The 23,765-nt window shown below is 43.6% G+C and overlaps 1 protein-coding gene across 1 annotated transcript; it reads left to right on the top strand.

Annotated features, from left to right (window-relative positions):
- Positions 1-1,841: 1,841 nt before the first annotated feature.
- si:ch73-62b13.1 (Carbohydrate sulfotransferase 1-like) lies at positions 1,842-8,906 on the top strand. The gene is made up of 3 exons (XM_031564344.2): positions 1,842-2,113; positions 5,105-5,271; positions 6,712-8,906. Exons 2-3 carry the CDS (start codon positions 5,133-5,135, stop codon positions 7,842-7,844), a joined length of 1,272 nt encoding a protein of 423 aa, XP_031420204.1. The 5' UTR covers positions 1,842-2,113; positions 5,105-5,132; the 3' UTR covers positions 7,845-8,906.
- Positions 8,907-23,765: the final 14,859 nt, after the last annotated feature.

The raw sequence follows: 23,765 nt of genomic DNA, 5'->3' as shown, positions 1-23,765 counted from the left end.
CTGTGGGCTGGGTCTGGCTACAATACTTCATCCTTGCAGCATCAGTGATCGACGAACATGATCTTTTATTTCATATTTTGTGATATATATATATTATACAGTATGATAACCCACCACCAGACTTGAGGGAAGTGCAGGAGGTGCTGCACGAGGCTTGGTGCTGCCCAAGGCTTGGGCTTACAAGAAGCAAGCCTATGACAACCAGTGCCACGGGGAAAACTTCTCTGTTGGAGAACCGGTCTGGGTGTTCTGTCCTGAGAGAAAAGCTGGTGAGTCAGTGGGTCAGGCCATGTACTGTTGTAGCTAAACTGTCAGATGTTGTTTACAGAGTTCAGTGGTAGGGTAAGATGACAGTGGTCCTCCACCGCAAGCAGTTGGCCCTTGGCTGGCCCCAAGAGAGAGGAGGGAGACACTGAGACTGAGGGCACGGCGCACACCCCTGTGCCCTCTCCACAAGCATCTGAGGCTCCCAGAGACCGTGTCAACTCCTGACTCTTGTGTTGCAGGCGTGGGTCAAGGGGGCTGACAACCCGCCTGAAGGGGGCTGTGTGGCGTGTTCGGGAGTGATGTATGAATGGCTGTGTACTTTCTTGTTGTGTTTATTGTCACCCAGTGTTCTATGCGCAAATGTTGATGTCTGCAGAATTCATGTTTTTAATGTTCTACATTCGAGTGATTGGTATTTCCCCTTTCTGTTAATGTCAATGTGTATTTTAAGTTAGCTATTTTAGAGTCGTGTGTGTAAGAGTGCCCTAGTGTGGGCTAATTCTTCTTGTGTTTTGGCATTTTTGTGAGCCCTGAGTACATCCGCGTATGTAAGCCATCCCCAATAGCCATTCAGTAAGCAGAGTTTGAATGCTTATGTCTGTGAGTGATCAATACACGGCGAGAACGCAAAAGCCATCACCTGACCACAGTATTAAACAGGATGGATGGGTTTCAAAAGACAGGGTTAATCATTCAAATCATACAATCAAAACAGAGTTAATAATTTTCTGAATTAGAAAGGGATACAACAAATACCTATAACCAGTTGCATCTTGCATCCTAAAATCTCCATACCATCACATTTTTTTTAAATTAAATCGAACCGATTAAAATTATTTGACAGCTAAGACCTTTAGCTCCTATGATGCATCCACTCTAGCTAAAATTCCACATGATTCTAAGCAGATTTAAACCTCCTTGGTGTTACTAAGACCTGATCCAGCAATTCTACACTCCAGTGTCTGGATTTTACATTTCTAAGCCAAGTGATGTGTTTTTCATCAGTCCTTTCATGCATATTCTGTAACATCAACCCAGGCTTACATATAATGTATTTCCTGACAAGCTTGTCAAAAAAAAAAACACATTCTGGTTATTTTCCCAGCACCTGGCAACATTCTGATATTTTATCAAGTTCAGTTGTCATTTTCTTCTATTCTGGAAGGATATTTCACCTTTTTGGAAGGCGTTTTACACGTTATGGATCAGTACCCTACTCTAAGGTGCTGGATCAGACTTACTGGCATTGGAGTGGAATTAGAGATCAGGTTAATTTAGATCGAACACAGACGAAGCTTTGCATGAAATTAATTTGCTTTGACTGTAGGCTGGTGTTGGGCAGGCGACGGACCCGACCAAAGTGGCATACCTGCTGGGCTTGCATCAACAGGACAAAAATAGGATTACATTATAATAATGTAACAGTTGTTTCTCAAGATTACGAAAGTTAAGTGCATAAACACATCCAATGGTTACAAGATGCTGTAATGATGAAAACCCCACACATTTCCATTATTTTCAATTTGGAATAACTTAATTGTGTGTAAGCTATGCGCTTGCGTGCTAGCGTGCGTGAGCGCGCGCCTCCAACCATGTGAGTGTACTCAGGTAGTGCGAGACCACAGAAAGTGCCTGCCCCTCTGACACCCAAAGCAGAGTGCCCGCTGTCTGTCCCTCACTCCTGACTCGGCGGAGAGCTGCGCGAAAAGACAGGAAAGGGATGCTTATCCTTCTCCACTGCCTTCGGAGACAGGCCGGTGTTTGTCTTCGCCTCTGAGGCAGAATGAGCTTGTGTTGTGACTGAGAGCGGGAATTTGGGAAGACCGCTGCGCTCCGTGTGTACAGGGTAAGAAACCTCGCGCATATAGTCCTGTCGACACTTAACTGGTTCGTCATATCGGTCGTCATATCTTGCCTCTAAACAAATAGCAGATTGCAGCGCCTCTGTTGTCTGAAACTGTATCGATGTAACAACATTAATTGTAAATGAATTGTAGAACTGAAGAAAAAAAATGTAATAGTTAAACTGTAGCCTACTTACTTGATGAACAAACCTATCCTCTAACAGTTGTTTGTAATGGTTAACGTTAATCCTGTCAGAATATGTTGTAAATCGGCCCTGAAGTGTGGTTACGAAGTTGTTTTAGAGTTGAGCCAGGATGTGCAGGTGTGGAAAGCACCAACTGACCATTCGTTTGAAAAATACTGCTGCTTTGTCCACCTTTGTTTAGAAGAGAGAGAAGAAGGTAAAGTGAATGTACAGACAAGTGAATCTCCTCGGGAATAAAAGAGGCAACGTAACATAGGGCTACAGAGGTTTTTTTTCTTCCTCTCTGTGCACATTTACATTCTACATGTCTCGTTCTCCTTGTCTGCCTATCTCTGTCTCTCTCTGGGATGCAGCTTTATTGTGCTCTGTAGCACAGGTCACTAGTAAGAGATGGAGAGGGACAAAGGAGGAGAGGAATACATGAATAGGCAAAGGAGAAGTGAAGCTGACATCTATGGCAGCCTGATCTCAATCAGGGAGATGTGATGAGCAGTGTTTAAACTTTCATTCCATCACTACAGCTCAAGAGAGCATCATAATCTAATATCCCCTTTAAAATATAAATGTGAGCCTTGTAAAAGGGCAATTGAGAGGAGTGAGAGAAAAGAAAGAAAGAGAGAGAGAGTGACAGCCCTAAACAAGTGTTCCTGGTGGATTTGATTAATACATTTTCTCCACTAATGTACCAAAAAGTGAAATAGAATAAATAAGTTCCAGGGCATTACAACTTTGCCTTTCATCTTCTCTGAGTCCGTGTGATAGAAGTCTGCACACCGTTTCCGTCCAAGGCAGAGTACACCCACTGCTCAAGCAGCACAAGGGATTTATTTCATGGCAAATCCAAAGCAATCTGTGTTCTTTAATTTGCGTAAATAATAAAAAATAGACGGCACGCTCCGAGAACAATTGGTAGCTGATTCCATCTGGTGGCTGAGATATTGAACCTTTGGGACGGTTCCCGGAATATGAAAGGTAAGGGAGAAGATGCACAGCTCCAAATCTAATTGCTCTAATCCTGATTTGGCATCTGCTGTTGTTTCACGATACGGTGGTGGTTGGGTGGGGTGTGGGTGTGGAGGGAGGTTGTTTGGCTTCTGTCTGTCTTAGCTTTGATTACTACTCTAAAATGAAAACAAAGATAGTCCAACTCCCACTGTGGACCACAGCAGTTGCATATAATTACAACACCTAGTGAAACAGAGTGTCAGATTTCTAAACATGGCCTGGGTGCCGTGCACTGGACATAGTGTAGTGCTGCTTTGCCTTCTCCTCTCTGTTTCCATTGCATGAATGGTGCTGTTGTGTGTCGAGTTGTGAAGGGAAACACATAGTTCAGCTGCCAGTCATATCTCCTGGGCTATTGGCCTGCCACTACTTAAATGTACACTCCGTGTGTGAACAGGGGTCACAAAGGTCAGTGTGAATTCAGCGCAGCAGAGAGAGAGAGGAGAACTGAGATGTGAAGGGACCAATGTCAATTTCACTCAGTCATTTGTGGCGGGCCTGACACAACTGGAGCTCTGATTGCAATGGTCCATTTTCCTGCACTTGTATCAGGAACAAAGGCAGGAGAGATGCCTCTCTGCTTGCAGTGTGTGATGGCTGATGAGGGCCAGTAATAGGGGCTATCAAGCTGCCTGTGTCTTCTTCAGTCTAAATCAGCCGTGATTGTTGAATTCAGACCCAGTCTTTCGTAGAAGGCAGCTGGCTCCAGCGTCTCCTCTCAGGTCTACTCAGAGACAGGTGGCTGAAGCCCGTCGCCTCTCAGGTCTACTCAGAGACAGGTGGCTGAAGCCCTTTTAGGAAATGAGGGAAGAGGGGAAAGGTGTTCATTGTGTCAGTGCCAGGTGATGTTCTGATCCATTATTCAGGTGTGTGTGTGTGTGTGTGTGTGTGTGTGTGTGTGTGTGTGTGTGTGTGTGTGTGTGTGTGTGTGTGTGTGTGTGTGTGTGTGTGTGCTTGTGTGTGAGAGATTCAGGGCAGGGGTTTGTTGACACATTGGTTGTGAGTTATAACACACTGTGTACCTGTGTGTCAGGTACAGATGAAATAGAACATATTTGATCTGTTATTTAACAGATTTATCGTACCTGAGATGCCAATTTACATTCTGTCTGTTGTTAGGAGATGGCCCACAGGCTTGTTTTCATCAAAGACTACACTGGAATCACATGCATTCGACTGTGTATACATTTAATGCAGAGCCCCACTAGATATTTCATTTACATACATTTAATTGGTGCAGCTATCCGTTAAACTCCCCTATAGGATCAGGTGTGATAAAATTAGCCTGGCTGAGTTTTTCAAAGAGACAGAAATAGAGGGAGAGGGATAGTGTGAGTGTGTGTGTGTGTGTGTGTGTGTGAGAGAGTGTGTGTGTGTGTGTGTGTGTGAGAAAAGTGGGTGTAGTCATACATTGCATACACACAGTATTTCTATGTGTCTGAGTAAATTAACTTGAATGGCAAATCATTTTCCTATCCTTTTATCACTTCACTTTCTGACCATTTCTATCAGGGGGGAATGAATTTCAAGCATATTGGAATAATCTTTCCTTTGGATAAATAGGCATGCAGAATTCTTGAGTGAAATCCTGACATTGTGAAATTCTCTCTCTCTCTCTCTCTCTCTCTCGCTCTCTCTCTCTCTCTCTCTCTCTCGCTCTCTCTCTCTCTCTCTCTCTCTCTCTCTCTCTCTCTCTCTCTCGCTCTCTCTCTCTCTCTCTCTCTCTCTCTCTCTCTCTCTCGCTCTCTCTCTCTCTCTCTCTCTCTCTCTCTCTCTCTCCAGTGTTGAGGATGTAGGCTGGTGCAGAGGGATGGAGTGCTCCTGGAAGACCCTGCTGCTCCTGGTGTGTGCCTCTCTGGCTGTGCAGTACATCGCCATCCGCTCCTTCAGGGAATCCCTGCCTAGCTCCTGCCAGGGGAACTCCCACTGCCTGGAGCGCCAGTCTAAAGGTAGGTGCCCTTAGGTAGGGAGCTTTCATCCACATCAAAACCCACCTGCTGTCTATTTGTACAAAAAATATGTGTCTTTGGCAAGAAACCCATCACAATAAGCAGTGCATCAACAACATGAATAAAGGTCTTAAACCAAAACGTTGATGGCAGAATTTCTATCAAGACACAGATTGGTCCAGGACTAGTTTTAAGCCTTGGAAATTGGTCTCACAATTGTAATCCACACAGTATTAGGAACAGCTTTGCTGTTTGTATCCTCATATTACATGGCTGGCCATGCCTCAGAGCTTTACATGAGTTCTGTCTGACTACCACATGCAGACATAAGACCGTGAGCTTACTGTAGCAAACAGTAGAGGGTGCAGTGGAGTGAGAACCACTACTGAAGGAACAAGGTCTGCATTGTATTTGAAATGGCATCAGAAACCCCAATACATCAGACCCCAAATCAGGTACGGAATATCAGACTCCATATCTCTCTGCGGACATTCTCATCTTCCTGTAAGTGGTCCTCCAGCAGGTTAATTGTGTTGAAAAGGTGGCACATTAGGCAGAGTTCTGTGACAGATATTGCAGCGAGGATTGATAAGCACTCAGCCGGGGAATTCCCTTCTCACCGTAAAGAGCGAGAGAAAGAGAGGTGATCATTTATCTGGAGTACTCAGGTCTCATAGAGCAGCTGTTAGCAATTTCAACCAATGGATCTGTGTGGAAAGCGCAATCTCTCTCCAAGACCCCCACCCTTTTAGACACACGCACAGCCTAATATCCCATGTGCAATCATATGCTCATCAGCAGTAATTAGACTAGATATGTTTCTCTCTCTGCACTAAATGTAGAGGTCATTAATGTTTTAAGAGCTTCTCTATTGCACGTTGAGGCTGCCCCCTCCCCCATCTCTCATGCATGCTTACACACTCCGTTACTTTGCATGTAAACAGATTATGTTTATTCTCAGGGGTTGCCTGCAAACTGATTTCCCAGGCTTTTATGTTGCCAGTTTAATTTGCTTATTTGAGAGGGGGGGGAAATAAAAATCCCTAATGTATGTGAGGCAGTGCAATAAACAACTGAAAAGTACTAAAAAACTAATCAGCATAAATGAATTTTGCGTTGTTGTTTACAGAAAAGTGAGTCATGAATAATAGATGTGTAATTATGAGTTATTATAGGAGACTGTGTTACGTGTTGGGGTAAGAGGATGTTTTTCTTCTCCCAAACAAAGACCTCAGATTGACCTTGTGTTGGTCCTTTGTGATGCCTGAGCATCGGGTCTGTCTCAACAGCGGATCAAGCAGCACTCGAACAGCTGCGGCTGCACTCCAGCACAACAGACAGAATCTAATTGGGTGGTTTTGGTTTGGTCCATGAGGCCCGCGCCCACTGAGGCCTGATCCCATTGTGTCAGCGTCTCTCTTTCTCTGCCCACCTCCCCAGAGTCCCGATGGAGATCCGCGTGCGACAAAAGTTCAGCTCCCGTGGAGACTGCGGCCGCCAGGACAGGTTCGGTCCTGGGGCGTCGACACATCCTGCTGTTTGCCGCCACGCGCAGCGGATCCTCTTTCACCGGCCAGCTCCTCAACCAGCACTCTGGCATCTTCTACGTCTACGAGCCGCTCTTCCACGTGTGGCAGTCCTTCACCAACGCCAGCTGCTGCCAGCGGAGGGCGCCGGAGCGGCGGGAGCTGCTGGGGGCCTACCGTGACCTGCTGCTGAACCTCTACACCTGCCAGCTCAGCTTCCTGGAGAGCTACATCCACCCGCAGCCGCAGGACCACGTGACGGCCGCCCTGTTCCGCCGCAGCTCCAGCCACGCCCTCTGCTCGCCGCCCGTCTGCCCCGAGAGTGCCGACGAAAGCCTGGCCGGGCTGGCAGACGAGGCCTGGTGCCACAAAAAGTGCCGCATCCTCAACCTGACCCTGGCGTCGGAGGCGTGCCGCGAGCGGGGCCACGTGGCCATCAAGGCGGTGCGTGTCCCGACGGTGGGCGACCTGCGCACGCTCAGCGAGGACCCGCGGCTGGACCTGCGCATCGTGCACCTGGTGCGTGACCCGCGCGCCATCCTCACCTCCCGCATGACCGTGTTCAGCGGGTTCCGTGCCTGGCGGATCTGGAACGCCACGGGCCGGCAGCCACGCTACGTAGACCTGGCCCAGATCGGCCACACCTGCCGGGACATGGAGGCGTCCGCCGAGACGGGGCTGCTGAGGCCCGCCTGGCTGCGCGGCCGCTACCTGCTGCTGCGCTACGAGGACCTGGCCCTGCACCCCGAGGACAAGGCCCGGGACATGTACCGCTTCCTGGGCCTGGACATGGACCCCAGGGTGCTGAGCTGGATTGCCCAGAACACCAACGTCAGCGCCCCCTCGGAGTGGCAGTACAAGTACTCGACCGCGCGGGACTCCAAGGCCACGGCCGAGAGCTGGAGGCTGCGGCTCAATTTCAACATCGTGCGGGCGGTGCAGAGCTTGTGCAACAGCACGCTGGCCCTACTGGGCTACAAACAGGTGCAGACTGTGGAGGAACTCAGGAACCTCTCCCACAGCCTGGTGGAAGCCAGGACCTTCTAGCTAGGCCTTTAATCACAGCTGCTCTCTGACATTCCTGGGTGGGGACCCTCCATAGTTGATTCATTGTTCTGGACAGAGGACTGCCACATTACATTTGAAGAGTGTAGGTGTTGGCTACAAACCAAATCACGAACACAAATCCCTGCCAAGAACTGAAATAAAAAAAATAGTAAAAGATGTATTGACTACTTTTTCAGTCATTCCCATGTTTTTTACATACGTTTAAAGTATTGATTTTTGAATCACACATTTTTCATACCTGCCCATGATTAAACACTGAAAAGACACTGTGCCTCAGTTCAAGTCAGTTGACAGGTTAAAGTTTATCCATAAAGCTTATTTTAATTCACTGGCAAAGATGCTGAAGGCAGTGACTCCAGATAATTTGCCTGTGATTTAGCATCAGTCGGTGTCTGTGCCCGGGGTAAGTTTTAATGATCGTGAGCTACACAACAAATTAGACCACTCAGGGGCGTGAAACACCCACACAGCTGACTGGAGTCGTGATTGCGAGGAATCGACATGCGGGAAGCTTTGTGTCTTGTGTTTCATTTAGTCTGTATAATTCAATGATCTGCATTTACAGTAAGATGAGCTCTGAAGGTGCACACAGTGGAACTACAGAAATAGTTTGCCTGTTTACAGAACCATGAATCGTTTCAAAGATGCTTTTTTATTGTATCTTAAAGGGGATGACAAAGCTGTGTGTTCATTGATTTGTATATTTATTTCTTGTGTTCATTGATTTGTATATTTATCTGTTCTTTTACGACTGCTGACATTTTTAAGACGACGGAAGGGGAGATTCTCAGGATCTTTGTGGTCAGGGCTTGAATGTTGTGCTTCATCCTCAGAGACCTGGCAGGCTTGTTCTGCTGAGCATGGAGTTATGGGCCAAGTGCTGACCATTTCTCATGTTCAGTATGCTGCAAACCTGAATGTCAGCATAAAAATGTGCACCAAAGCGAAGATCAGGTGCGGATAATAGCCAAGGCTTGAAGCTGTATCTCATTTGTTTTCCATCCATTTTGAGTGTTTACAGAAGAGAACAAAGGACAGCTGAGGGAGGTGGGGGGGGGGGGTGCTAGTGGGGAGGGTGTGACGGGTCCAGCATCAGAGGGGAGCAGGCGGGTGGGTTCGGGGATGAATGGCTTATTGGAAAAGTGAATTGGCTGCAGGCCCACCCTGGCCATGTCTTAATCCTAATGGATGCTTTCTTCTCACTCTAATCGCCTCCCTGTCATAGTGTGACACTGCCAGTGCTTAACAACATCTCTCCTGTGTGCTGCCAACACAGAACAAGCCGCCTCTAAAGCCAGGTCATATGCATTGTGTGTTCAGTGGGTCCGCTGGCAGGGTAGTGCCACTTCATTAGTACAAGGAAACAATTGGTGGAACACACAATTGTTTGGGATGAGCCTTTTCACACAATTTTGTCTTCGGTGAGCCTTTTTGATAGAAACAATACATCTGAATTACTTCAAGGACATTCTAACAATTCGTTATGGGATGAAGAAAACCACATTTGATATCAAATGTCAAAATCTATTTCTTTTGCAACCTCAAGAGTCTTTGTGATTTGTGTCATAGGACATGTTGGGTGGCTTGGTCACTAAAACGTGGGAGTGTGTGTACGTCTGCTGTGTTTTTGTACTGAAAAATAAATAAATAAATGTGCCATAAAACAAAACAGATGGGCAAACGGTAATCGTGTTTATCTTTTTAAACGTATCTGGGAACCAAAGCTCTTGTCCTAATTCAGTGACTAGATTTGAATGCTTTCCAGTTGATCTGGGACAGCCTCGCAACAAAAGCCTTCAGATTTTCCACAGATTTGTTGATGTGGCAATGAAAACAAGCACTTATGTCTTGGAGCCCATGGGAGAGGTGAGATTTTAAGGGGATGAAACTGAAGTGGGGCGAGGCGGGAACATGTCAGACATAATTAGGAAGAGCAATAGCATCATTGTCGAACCGCATCTCACACTGAAGACTAGTCAGAAGCAGACACAGTTCCCAAACGTTGTTCATAATTGGGTATATATTTTCAGTGGAAGCTAGAGAACTAGTTTTCAGGCTTACGTTTCCTAGGTTACAAAAGCAATTTGAGACTGGAAATATGAATGATAGTAGTAAATGAAAACCTCTCTGTGAGACAGAGACTGGGGTAGTCATTGCAGAAGGGGAGGAACTCATCAAATAAAGCCTTACCATTGTATCAACTGAATCTAATTTCCTGCCTTAACATTCATGAAATAGATCTTTAGTCAAGCTGTTACATTTTTTAGATTCACAGAGCCACTATTAGAAGAGACCTAATAAAAATCATTTTTCAGAATGACCTCATAATGTAGGCATGTTTAAATCCGGTCATACTGCACATGTATTCAAAATCAGAAATGATGATCAAATGAAAGAAGCATATTCCAGCTGCCTTGTTAACTCTGACTCACCACTACAGCGACAAATCAATGGTGCAGGAAGCTGTGTGTGTCTCAAGATGTATATTTTCAGTCCAGGATGTGAAAGAAATGAGGCTTCATGAATGAGCCTCCTATTCCACAACTTCATTAACAGTGTGGTTTGTGTACATCACCGCTGGTGTACAAAGGGTTAAATGAGGGCCGGTGGGGATAATCTGCTGCCCATACAATCACTCTCCAGCCCTCGGCTGCTGACTCGGGGGATATTCCACGGCGGCCAGGAGAATCTATCTACAGAGAAAACTCAATAGAGGGAGGATTTAAGATGAGCAGAAAAAGATGAGCCATCTCTCTTTGAGCTTAATCTGCAAGGCTACACAAACTGGCAATAAAGCAGAGTTTATGACACCCCAATGAAAGGAGCTTCATTGTTTTTTTTCTCCAGCCCAGGCCTGACACAAACACGCAGGCAGCAGGCTCCTGACTCCTGACTCAGCCACGCCGCTCACCGCTCGCCGCTCGCCGCTCGCCGCTCGCCGCTCGCCGCTCATCGCTCCTCGTCCAGCGCCTCTCCGGTCTCTCCGGTCTCTCCCTCTCACCACTCTTTCTCTCTGACTCATGACCGGCCTGGCATAGAGACGCTGATGGGACTGTAAATCAAATGCTATGTGTCTGAGTGGCTTCTGCAAGTGGATGTGTTCTTGTGCTTGTACGCACACACACATGTGGATATAAAATCGTTAGCTGGGTTCGGGATTTATAAAGAGATTAATGGCAGCTCTGGGTTATTTGTTGTTGCCGGACGCCACCGCTCGGGCTCCTTCCAACATATTCTCCTTACTCAGGGTTAATGATGCCAGACACATTAACTCCTTGCCATCACCTACGACCCCTACCTTACCAAAGGCCAAATGTCAACCCATTGTTTATTGAGAATTATTGGTCAATTGGATTTCTTTCTTTGCCTAAAACACTATGCCATTTCATTTTTTAACCACGTTAATTTGTCACAACAGTTTGCTTGATCCCAACTTGTCTGGTTCCAAGAGTTGTCCTTCCACTGAAACCTCCCTAATATCAGTAGACACCCTGGAGTTGGTTTGGTCCTTCACAAGTCCAATGAGCAGTGGCATTGTCATGTTGGATTACTGTAAAGAGTGTATATAGATGTGTCGTCAATTTATCGACTAAAAACTAAATTGATCTAAAATAACTAATCTCACTGCTAGTTTTGGATAGCCACTGTGCAGTGGGCAAAACAGCTACTTAAATGTTCTCTAAGCCTGCTGAGTTAATATCTATCTCTGCACAGTGACACTGACTTCCACATACTTGACCTTGTGTAAGGTTTGTCAGGTTGTCTGATAAAGACAGGGCCCTAGCCCCATGTAGCATTGGTACCTCGTCACATCAGTCTAGCCCCCACACCATAACATTATGAAGGTTCAGCCAGAATATTAACATTTGTTGACAAGTATACAGGTAGAGACAGGAATTAGTTAGATGGTTCTTAGGTCTATTTGTTGAGGTTTTTTCTCCTAGTTTTGTGTGTGCACTAGGAGTGTATCATAACTCAAACAGGGAAGAATTGATTAGCATTATGCTTATATAACTCAAAACTCCAAAGAAACATCGATCGCAGAAGGACCGCCTAGAGTGCCATGAAAAGAAAAGCTATTGACGTTGCAGTTAAAAACCTGAGAAAGCACAGCGAGTGCCATTTTAACACACCAGCTTGAAGCTACATGGTGTGATGTCTCCCCAGGATACTGCATGGGCTGCCCATGTTCCTGTCATTTGTTTGATCAGTATGAAGGTCTGCTCATGTTTCTTCACTTGGCAAGAATTCATGGACATGTAAATCTAGTTTAGAGGATGTTGTTATGAAAAAGTGTCCTCCCAGCTCTGAGTTCATTTGTGGAGGATTAGGAGCATTTTTGTTGAGTGCGTCCTTCCCGGCAATGTGCATCTTGGGCCAAGGCCACAACAGCACAGGGAAAACGACGTGCATTTCTCAAAAATAGCTCACAAATCTGGTCATAGAACTGCTTATAATGGCTGCCTCTTATACAGCAGTCTTAGGAGACCTTTTTAATTCTCTCTCAATTCAATTTCAGTTTTTAATTTAATGTGCTTTATTGGCATAATTATCGCCAAAGCTAAGTATTTAAACACAGGGTGACACACACAAAATCAGGAGATACAGAATAAATACATGAAACACTTGAGAATTGAATTGAGCCTTTATGATTTCATCACCCACTGTCTTCTGAAGAGATTACATTTATTTGGAGCTGTGTCTAAATGTATATAATCGAATCTGTGAACCAAAGAATAAAAGGAGAAAAGAGTCAGCCATGTTTGATAAAGCCAACTAAACACATACTCACCCTAAATATGGAAAACAAACCTTGAAAACTCTTTGTACCCACAGGTGAGGGACCCCATGCCAACAGAACAATCAGCTTCCCTTTCAGCCATCAGAGGGTAAGTCAGAAGTAGGCATAATTAGAATAATTAAACCAGCAATTTGACCCCACTTCACAATACCCATTTGGTCAGAACCGTACACTGATGGCTAAACGACTCTTATACTGCACTTGGTAATTAGGCATATTGCAGTTTGAAGTAATGGCATCATAAAATTGTATTTTGTATAGTTATTATTCTGGAGGGAGGTAGTCCATTTTAAGGCACTGTTAAGTTCTGAGCTAACACAAAGTGTGGGATTTTACAGTCATAAGGGACTGCCTATGGAGAGAACCTGAGAACATTTGCATATTTAAAAGCCTAAGAAACATCTAATCTAAAATTGTACATTTCATGTTCGAATTAAAAGCTTAGGCCAACAACTAAAAATCCAGCTATCGAAAGCTCTATCAAAAGAGCTATAGCAGAACATTAGCAGCATGAATAACTTGGTAATACAGTTTACTGTGTTGCTAAAACACTAAACCCCATTCTCTGAACCAAATGCTTGAGGGCCTGAACCAGTTTATTGAATTGATCACTACTTTGGCAAAACCCTTCACCTAGATAGGTACATTTTAGTCTCATTGACTTTTTGCAAAACTCCAAATACATTCTCACTCACTAAAACATTTAGCCCTGTGATGCATAATGGTAACCACAGGTAGCAGAAGTTGAAACACAATTACAGCACAGATGTCATAGCTTACACACAATGACTCAATTGCTATTGTTGCTAATGATACAATAAACCAATATAAGCCACTAGTAGTATTTCTGGACTGGTGAGAGTGATGGCCTAGTGAGCCCTGTAATACCAGTAGCCCTGGTGCCCTGGTGGTAATATTGAAGGACCATTTTAACCCCAAACCAAGTGAAATACTACAGCGGTTTAATTTCAACACAAGGGTTAGGAAGCAAGGGGAATCAAGTGCTGAGTATGTTGCAGAGTTGCAAAAGTTACCACAAGACTGAAACTATGGAGATTTTTGTGTTACAAATAATGAGAGACAGGTTGGTGCATGGAGTAAGTGATAAAAACATTGAAAACAGCACAAGCCATGGAGACTGCTAATAATGATGTAAAAGGAAAGGAAAAGCATGGTGCCTCAGCATGGACAAGACCAAGTCAAGCATGGGGGTCAGCATGGACAAGACCAAGTCAAGCATGGGGGTCAGCATGGACAAGACCAAGTCAAGCATGGGGGTCAGCATGGACAAGACCAAGTCAAGCATGGGGGTCAGCATGGACAAGACCAAGTCAAGCCGTTCACAAGGTGTTCACCCCACAGTTCCAAAATCAAAAGTTGTTAAAAGAGGTTTACATGCTACTGCAGAGTGCAGGTTTTGCTAATGAGACATGCCATAATTGTGGTAAGAGGGGTCACATTAAGGCCAAAATAATGTTGGGCCAAAATAAAGAATCCTCATTCTCAATCAGGGCAGAAGGGGAGACACTGGTTCCAAGGAAGCATATGGGAAAACTGGGCAGACTCGTTTGTTAAGGGAGAAGGAGAGTAGTGAGTCAGACCAAGAGGGGCACTCTCTACACTGTGTGCAAAGAAACCCAAAATATATAAATGTACCTCCCATGCAACAATCAGTCCTTATAAACACCAGCTGTAGTGTTCCCATTCTCAATGGGCAATAATATAACACACTGAGGAACAAAGCTGTGAAGAACTGGAGTCTCCACGCCAGTTGACAAATGTAATTATGGAATAATATTACAGTAAAATCACTTGAACACAGCTCTTGGGAGTCTAACCACTTCTTTCTCTCTGCCTTGTGGCTTAACATGATTGGATACATGTTAATAAGTAGTCAGTCACTGGTCACTACTAAATGGGTTGGTACTTAGTGATTGAGTATGTTATATTTGTGTGATATTGTTGAGGTGCCCACATGGGGGTACAGGGTGGAAAGTTCGTGGGTGTTTCCAGATGCTGCATCATGGCCCAAGTGTTTGGTGTGAAGGGTATTGTTTCAGCCACAGGATTTCTTTGTTACCAAAAGAAAGTCTTATTTTTGCAGTATCTTCTGTCTCTTCTCTCGTCTCCATGCCTCGTAGAATGATACACATTTCACAGTTTGTCCTTTGCAGGAGTCAAGTTGCTTAAGACAAGACAAGTTTAAATACTGTCGTTTCCCTTAGTGCATGAGCAGATATTCACTTGACCTTAACCTTTTTCAGATATCATGTGCTGGGAACACTAATACTACTTGAGTTCTGTTATTATGCGGCGATGTATGGACCATCACTTCACAGGAGAAAATGACTCTGTAAGTCCCTTATCTCATCCTTGGTGCCTCTCAGCTCGCACCCCCGTTAGACGACAGAGTCTTGTTATGCTCTGAATGAAAGCTCAATAGTGTTGTGCAGGTGTTGTTTAATCCAATTCTGCTATCTTCCAGAGAGTAATGGAAGAGATTCTTCACAATATCCCTTACGTCTCCATTTATATGTTAAGTGGTCCTACAGAGGCAGAGCATCTTAAAACCCTGGCTGTGGTTCTGCAGCACTTAGAGGACCATGGCCTAAAGCTTAAGAAAAGTAAGAGCCCTATCTTTGAAAAATAAGTTTTGTATTTGGGCCACAAAATTGACCGCTATGAGCTCCCCCCTTTATGTGAGATGCTATTAAAGATGCAAAATGTGACAGAGCTGAAAGCATACCTGGGGTTGCTTCAGTAGTATCATCACTTCCTGCCTAACCCGTCTCCCCTCTGGGCTCCACTCCATTCACTGCTCCGGAAAGATGTGAAATGGACATGGGGGGCAGCCCAGCAGGAAGCCCTTGAGTCTAAAAGACTGCCTCAGTCTACACAGGTTCTCATCGACTATCACCTGAAGAAGGAATTGATCTTGGCCTGTAATGCATCTCTCTTCAGGGTTGGGGCTGGTTGTTGCACTGAATGGCAGATGGTTTGGAGAAAACAAGTTGGATTTGTATCGCATACCCTTGCCCCAGCAGAAAAGGGTTATTCCCAGCTAGGCAGGGAGGGGCTGGTTGTGATGTTGGGGGTGAAGAATTATGTATATGGTCTAAAATCCACCATTGTTACAGATCAGTTTCTTTAATGAAGCCAAAGCCATTCCTCAAATGGCTTCCTCACGAGTGCAGAGATGGGCTGTAACTGGTATATATTGATCATGTGAGCTATCGAGTAGTCCCGCTGTCATTGATTGGCACACAGCCTGTGGGCTGTGAACACAAAGATCTAGCATCTAGCTGTCCTGGGACTCCTGCTGTGCCAGTGGAAGTCGAGACAGCTACGCCTATCCCAACATTTAGTCCAAGTCCTACCTGAGTTGAGGAGATTTCTACCGTCTAAGAACTGAACTCTGTATGTAATGTATTGTATGGGGTTATTGCCAATTATGATAATGTTTAGAACTGTTCTTATCAGAGGGAAGGGGATGACGTTTATTGTATGTTATACCACAACCTGCCTGAGGCTTGGATTTAGGTTAAAGGCGAGGAGCCCTATTCTTCTCTGACAGAGAACATTTAAATACGCCAATCACAAACCATCAGTGCCTAAGTCTGATTTATCTATGTAGCAAAAAAGATCATGTGCCCTTGGTGTATTATTAATGGTGTAGCAGGAGCAAACCAGTGTTACGGGTTCATGCAGTTATTCTATCTCTGGTCTCCTCGAAGTTAACACACATCCTGGCAGGCTTTCTTTTAAACAAGAATAAAATGTTTGTTTTAAGAGGTTAAACCCCTTGAAAGGCTCAAGCGTCTGAGAAGAGGTAGTCTGATTTGTCTGACTTAAATTAAATGCTCAGTCAGATATCCCATATTGTTAGTATATCTACACATTAATGTCATGTTAATACATTTATAGGTATGTCCACGCTCTCCCATTGACCCAATGCTCAGCTAAACAGGCTTTCACTCACCTGTTCACTCATTTCTGCTGGGGTTCTGGATACACTGACTGCACCAAATAGCCTACAGTTTGTTCCCAGAATAATTCTAAGTAAAAAAATCCATCTAAAGGATTTCAGACTTGCCAATTATCTGAAAGGAAATGAATAGGCTGCTGCAGTAAAGGTTAAGATCATTCTTTCACATCACCACACAATACGTAGGCTATACTATTGGGGAAAGTAGTGAAAGTAGCTTACTAAGAAAACCCAAGTATCAATCCGAAATCTTTTATTTACATAGAAAATAGAGCTGACCTCTTCTGCTACAGAATGTATGCATGCATGTTTAACATTTCAGCAAGATGTAAGCTAGTACATACATTTTTCATTTCAGTACCTTGCACTGAGGTTGCAAATGTATTCCATTAGACAAATTGTTAGCCAATTAAATTGAATATTTATCACATGTTCACATTCCAGGCCTAAATAAATTCTTCAGAATGGATGTGAGACTAAATTAATGTTAGGGAATCTAAGTGAGCAAAACACTTAATTTTTTTACAGGCTCAAAACCACATACCCTGATTAACAACATAATGGTCAGTTTGAAGGGGTGTGGCTAGGGCATTTTAAAACAGGTATGACAAGTTGCAGTTGTGTGTCAATAAATTGAATTGTTTTGAACAACAGAAGAAGCACTAAGGTTTATTCCTGGTGAACGCTGCCCAGAGCCTGCGGCAATATTGCCTTTTATAATTAACTTCGGCCTGGCTCTGGTCATGAAATGCTTTTACTGCTCACTAGTATTTCTGTGCAACAGTGCACATGCGTTGCCGATTCCACCAGACAATTTCGCTGTCAAAATAGACAGAGTCTCAGTAAATGGCAAACTGACATTTCATAACAGAACCTTTACCTTTGCGGTGGTGTGTGGGGGGCTGTAGCTTGCAATGTTCGAGCTTTTCGGCACCGTCTGATTGCCTAGAAACAGACCATGTAATGCCTCTCTCTCTCTCTCTCTCTCCATTTGTTGTTCTCACAGTCATTTTTTTCTTTCATACCCCCTTTATGAATGATGTATGCAGCAGCATTATATTCATCCTTTTCTGTACATATGCATCAGAAGTCTCAACTTTATATACTGAATGTGATCTGTGCTGCCTGTGGTGGTGAGGTGAGTGACAGACTTGGGTTAATCAACCTAATCAAACACTGACTGTGCCTTTGGGCAACACAATCAAATGACCTGCTGCACTGTTGTCCTCTATAGGCATGGCAGTGCAGTGGATGACAAAGGTCTTGGACATAAACAGTGCCAGAGAATAGAGACATGTTCTTAAATGACATGGTAGTTCTCATGCCATTGACACTACATGCTGCACGCTACAATTCTGGAAGTAATTCATAGTTTTAGGGGGGGGGGGGGGGATTCAAGCTTTCATTTCAATTTCACTTCATTTCCTTTACATCACGCTCAGTTTGTAATAAACTGTCATTACCAAGTGTGTTCGCTTTCCCCAAGTGCTTTCCTGAGGGCATGGAAAGACACAGTATTCAATTCACACTTGGCTTTCAAGAGACTTCAAGAGCTGCCCTTCAGGGGTGAATGTACCTGTGCTGTGTTTCCACTCTAAACAAGCCTTGGATAAAAACACCAAAATCAGATTTCAATTATTCAACACAGTCTGAATCTTTGATGAAAAATCAATCTCTTCATCAGATATTAAAAGTAGCAGAAACTCTTACTTGAGAATAAATCAATCAATTAATAAGCAAGCTTTGAAAACAGGCAGCAGGTGTTCTGTAAAGAAGTTTACATTCAGATAACTCAAGGGGATCTGTCCATATGTCAGTCTTTAGATATCCTGACAATACATTTTAATCCCTATTCAACAGGTGTATGACGCTGGTCATCAGAAGGAGTCTTTTCATGGGATTCCTGTTCTTGGAAGTGCCACTGTCAACGGACGTATGTCTCATAATGACCCCTCCATTGTGAACAGAAATAGTTGCCATTTGAATGAAGTGATTGAGGTGAGTCATGTTCTTGTGGCTGGCGCCTTCCTGCGGAATTCTGACAGAACACCCTAGTGAACACGCGCGCGTGCACACACACACACACACACACACACACACACACACACACACACACACACCCTTGCACTGATTCAACATCTTGATCCATCATACCAAACCGTTTCTTCCAGAAACATCTGCATTGTATTTGTTTCTGAAAACTTTTTTTCTGATCTTGGGTTTGGCCTTGCTAAGTGTACATTATACATAATTTAGCATGCGTTGACTCACAAGAGTCAGAAAAGGGCAGAGACCCGTGTGTTTGACTGAATACCAAAGGCTCTCGCTCTCGAGGTGAAAACTCCATGTAACCTCCAAACACTCATGAATCCTTCATATCTCACTATTTCATCTCAGTCCATCTGAAGGGCGGCTACACATAAGTCTGCACCGTGTCTGCACTGCCCAATTTATTTTTCTTGGCTTTGTTTTATTTTTGCCGTGTCTTTATCTTTCCAAAACAATATGACAAGTCTTCAAGTGATTAACCGTAGAGTTACACAGATGCTTCGTGCTTCAGTCGGCTTTTGTCTGTGGCCAAAGTCTGAACCTCGACTATTGAAGGGACTTGAGGATGTACACAGACCCTCTGGGTGTTTGTGGTCACTGTCAAAGGCTGGACATATGTTACCGAAGGGACTTAAGGATGTACACAGACCCTCAGGGTGTCTGATAATAGTATTCAGCTTAGTTTTTAAGGTGGTCTTCATATCCAAACACACTTAAAGGTGCAGTAAGCAATTCTAATCAAATACCCTTCTTGTCAAATTCAGGGAATATCTCCTCACGGTCCACTAGCTAGCTCCATTCTGTGTGTGCGCTGAAAAAGAATTTGGTGTTCATACACAGTCCTGGCTCTGTTAAAGGCAAACAAACAAAGTGGTTCTAATGGGCAGAGAGAGAGAGATGTAAAATTTTTAAAATATCCTTTATTACAGCACATTCAGTGTACCATGTAACAGAATAAGATCACGTAGGAACTACACAGAAATGGTATGAGAGATGGGAAGGTATCTTGAAGCAATTGCGTAAAATACAAATGATCATCAATGATAGAACACACTGCACCATATGCTTTGAAAACACAATCACAGCGTTTGGTGGCTCGGAAACTACTGATTGCAACCAAAAGTTAGAAGCATAGTTCTTTGCAAGCTGCTGTTGACAGTGTTTTCATTTTAAATGTCAGTTTAACAAGATTGCCCATCAACCTAAACACCCAGCAGTGGCAGTGAGATTTCATAATTAATCCTCATTCAGCTTTCGTGAATCATCCCTCACCTCAGTATTCACTGACTAACTTACCAATGGCCTAATTAATAAGCTATCATAACGTTTTTATTTTCCTAATGTGATCTGTGGTGTATTAAATTATGAATATATACCCAAACTAAATTATACATTCAACTCATACTCTACTAATACATTCCAATGTAGGCAATAAACATAATTCTAATTGCAGCCTAAATGTGAAAAACAGCAAGTGACAGATGCACTGAACAGGAGCACCAGGACCATGTTAGTGAACAGCAGTGACAGATGCACTGGACAGGAGCACCAGGACCATGATCGTTGGCCCATCCTGGTATGTGTGTGCAGGTATAGCTGACAGGCTGAAACAGGCTGTAATCAATGCAATAGCAGGAGACAATGTATCTCTTCTTACATTCAAGTTCATTCTTTATTCTGGACTAAAATGAAATATCACATGGCTCAATCTGTATTTCAAGTAAATGGACACATTCTGACCCGTCATGAATGAATGAATGTTAGAACTGTGGTGGTATGAACAATGGAATGTGTGACAGTAGAGTAGATACTACAAGTTTGAGAAATAGTAAGTAGGTCAGTAGTTTAGGCAACGATGTTGTTGGGTGTTGGGTGTACTGTAAGTGTACCAGGAAAGTGATGTTCTGTATGGAATGCCATTGAAGCACATAAATAAATAAAAACGCTTATGAAATCAATACATATGGCTATGAAATAGATACGGCAAGAAATAAATGAGGCAATAGATACATAAATATATAAATAAATGGCCTACCAGAACCTTAGGTCAGGCACTGGAGGACTATCTGTAGCAGCTGTTTGCTTGTATTGTCTTTCTTATTATAATCTTGTTACCCAAAAAGGACTCAACTAGGGTAATTTATGAAGTTTGGTATATTTGTATATTTGGACAGGAGTTCTTGGGCTTGGGGTGCCAACTTCATCAGCTCTAGGTGGTGGCTGCCTTGTCACCATCCCGTCGAGGCAGTTGGCATCCTCTCTCACTAATTCTGAGATGCTTTTCTCAGGTCTCGCATGCAGATGAGAACAATGCAGCTTACTGTCAAACATCAATCCTCTACTATTCTCCTTCCCTCCGCCAGAAATATGTGCAGCCTTCTCATCAGTGTTGCCAGACCTCACAAGAGAAACACGCAAACTGTTCTGGTGCTGTTACTTTGGTGTGAATCTGTGAGATAATCACGCACCATTCAGATGGCAATAAAACTAGCAGGTAAATACATGTGGAATTATTAAATAAAAGACCCCTGAAAGAAAGAAATGTGGAATTATGAAATAAAAGTCGACTGAAATAAATTAAAGCTGTCCTTTGAAAAAACGTCATTTTGAAATAAAAAATGTTTTTACTCAATCATATAATTATATTTACAATAATTTTCTATGTTTATGTATTAATTCCCTTATTATTTATTCAGGATATATTTCATATCCATATGTAATAATTTCAAAGCCATATTTATTTATTATTGGCTTAAATGGAATTCCATAGTTCTGGAGAATCCAGCAGAGAGAGAGTGTTAAAAATGGGATGGGGAAGAAGGGTACTTTTTGAGTTTACACCTCAGTAAAATAGCCACACAGATTACTTACTGTGCTGGTACTGTAGCTACATACATGCAGCATGTACGTAGCAGGACTTAGATTACATAAAAGGTACATGTGAACATAGCTACACAGTCTACTAGCTTTCACTACATACATACAGTACATCTACAATACATACATAGGGAGCTAGCTACATTGGCCACATCATTCAGGACAATAACAAATTCCTCAAAAAACATACCAGATACCTGTCCAACAGAAATACAGTAACTATGGCGTCACTTTTCAGGTCCTTCATCTCCCTCAGGTGTCGCCATTATTCCCTTCTGAGTTCTGAACCTGCTGGGGCTGCGTTGAGAAGAGCTAGGTTATAGCTTGTGATGCTAACTGCCACACCACCGGTCAAGTGTAATGAGTGCACGGTCAGAGTGCGCGTAGGTATACAGGCACGTAGTGAGGGAGACATTTCTAACTGTGGTTTGATCATGTTTTGTGTTGACATGCCTGACTCCACAAAGATTTTACAGTGTGCACTCTCTGAAGGTAATGCCATCTGGTACTCTGAAGGTTGAGCTAACTCTGGTACTCTGAAGATTGAGCTAACTCTGGTACTCTGAAGGTTGAGCTAACTCTGGTACTCTGAAGATTGAGCTAACTCTGGTACTCTGAAGATTGAGCTAACTCTGGTACTCTGAAGGTTGAGCTAACTCTGGTACTCTGAAGATTGAGCTAACTCTGGTACTCTGAAGGTTGAGCTAACTCTGGTACTCTGAAGTTTGAGCTAACTCTGGTACTCTGAAGGTTGAGCTGGCTCTGCTCCTGCAGGAGCCTGAGTGGCACTAACAGCGTTACTGTAGTTATGAGCTTCTCCAGCAGGCTACATCTGCCCTTAGATATCCGAGGGGGGGGGGGGGGGGGAGACTAAGAGGCCGGGTACTGATCTTCACTGTATGCAAACTTCTCCTATACTTAATGTCTAACTGGTTTTTAGCAGGTTTAGAGAAATATGACATGAGTCACGTTGATGCTGCAAAGCCAACATGATTGAAGATTTTGTCATTCTTCTGTATGAGTATAAAGAAAGGCTGCACCGTCTCAGACTTTGGATTCAGATGGCTCAAAGCCTGATGAACCCCGGTACCGTTATTGACGCCCTCTGGAGAATTCTGCTGCCACCAAAGACTCGGCCTGATTAATTATTCTATTAGAAAAACAAGTCAAACAAACAACAGAAAGTAGCCTAAATTCACCATTAGCCTATACAAAACAGGATGACAAAAAATGTACATGAGAAGCTATTTACAATCAAACAATCCACAATCTAGCAAATGCTTATTGAACCCACGTACTTGTTGCCCTCTGATTTTCCATTATCAGCAGACACAGCCTGCACACTATTAGCCTGAAGGGTCACAGTTAGCTATTGATGGCTCTCCTACAACTTGAGCTTTGTTCCGACTGTTTTTCTGTATCTTTCACTGGCTTATTCAGTGTAGACATCCAAATATGTGTAGATGGCCAAGTGATAACATCTGTGAGCTTCTTCGTTTGTGTTATCCTAACCTTCATTTTATCAGTGAGGGAAAACTCCCTCTCTACACATCGTTTGCTCTAGGTCAGTTGCCATAGATTGTGCATATGCAACTAAATTCATCAACTGAAAGTTATTGTTTACCCTCTTTCAGTCAGGTTAGATGAGAACAGAATTCTCCTGGCAATTCTATTGTTTTGAATATTGAGTGGGATGTGTCCCACCCATCCCCCTATGAATTACGCATATGCTCAAATCATAACTGATCACTGATGTTTTTCAGAATTTGCAGGAAGCATAGCTGAGAGTACTGTTTTAAAAGGATTTACTAAAATGTGTTCTTATGATTTGATGATTTATATATGTATATATATATATATTTGTCTAATTCTTGTATGTGTCATTGGGAAAGGAGAGGCAGAGTGCAGTAATAGGCAGGCAGACACAGAGAGAATGAGAGCGTGGTGACAGCATATGGGAGGGGCAATTAGTTTTAACTCATCCAATCTCCCCAAACGTAGGTCTGGGAGACCTGAGACCTGGCAGTGAGCCAGGCAACCCTACTGGCATGAGAATCACTGGGATTTCCAGCCCAGTTAACCATACTGAGATATGCACACCGCACAAACAAACAAGAGTCCCTGCCCACCTGAGCCCAGCTGATTGATTCACTGAGGAATGCAGCACACACGTGAGCAAGCCCAACAC

Source organism: Clupea harengus, chromosome 3 (genome assembly GCF_900700415.2).
Source record: "Clupea harengus chromosome 3, Ch_v2.0.2, whole genome shotgun sequence".
Lineage (NCBI taxonomy): Eukaryota > Metazoa > Chordata > Actinopteri > Clupeiformes > Clupeidae > Clupea > Clupea harengus.
This window is presented reverse-complemented; position numbering and strand designations above follow the sequence as displayed.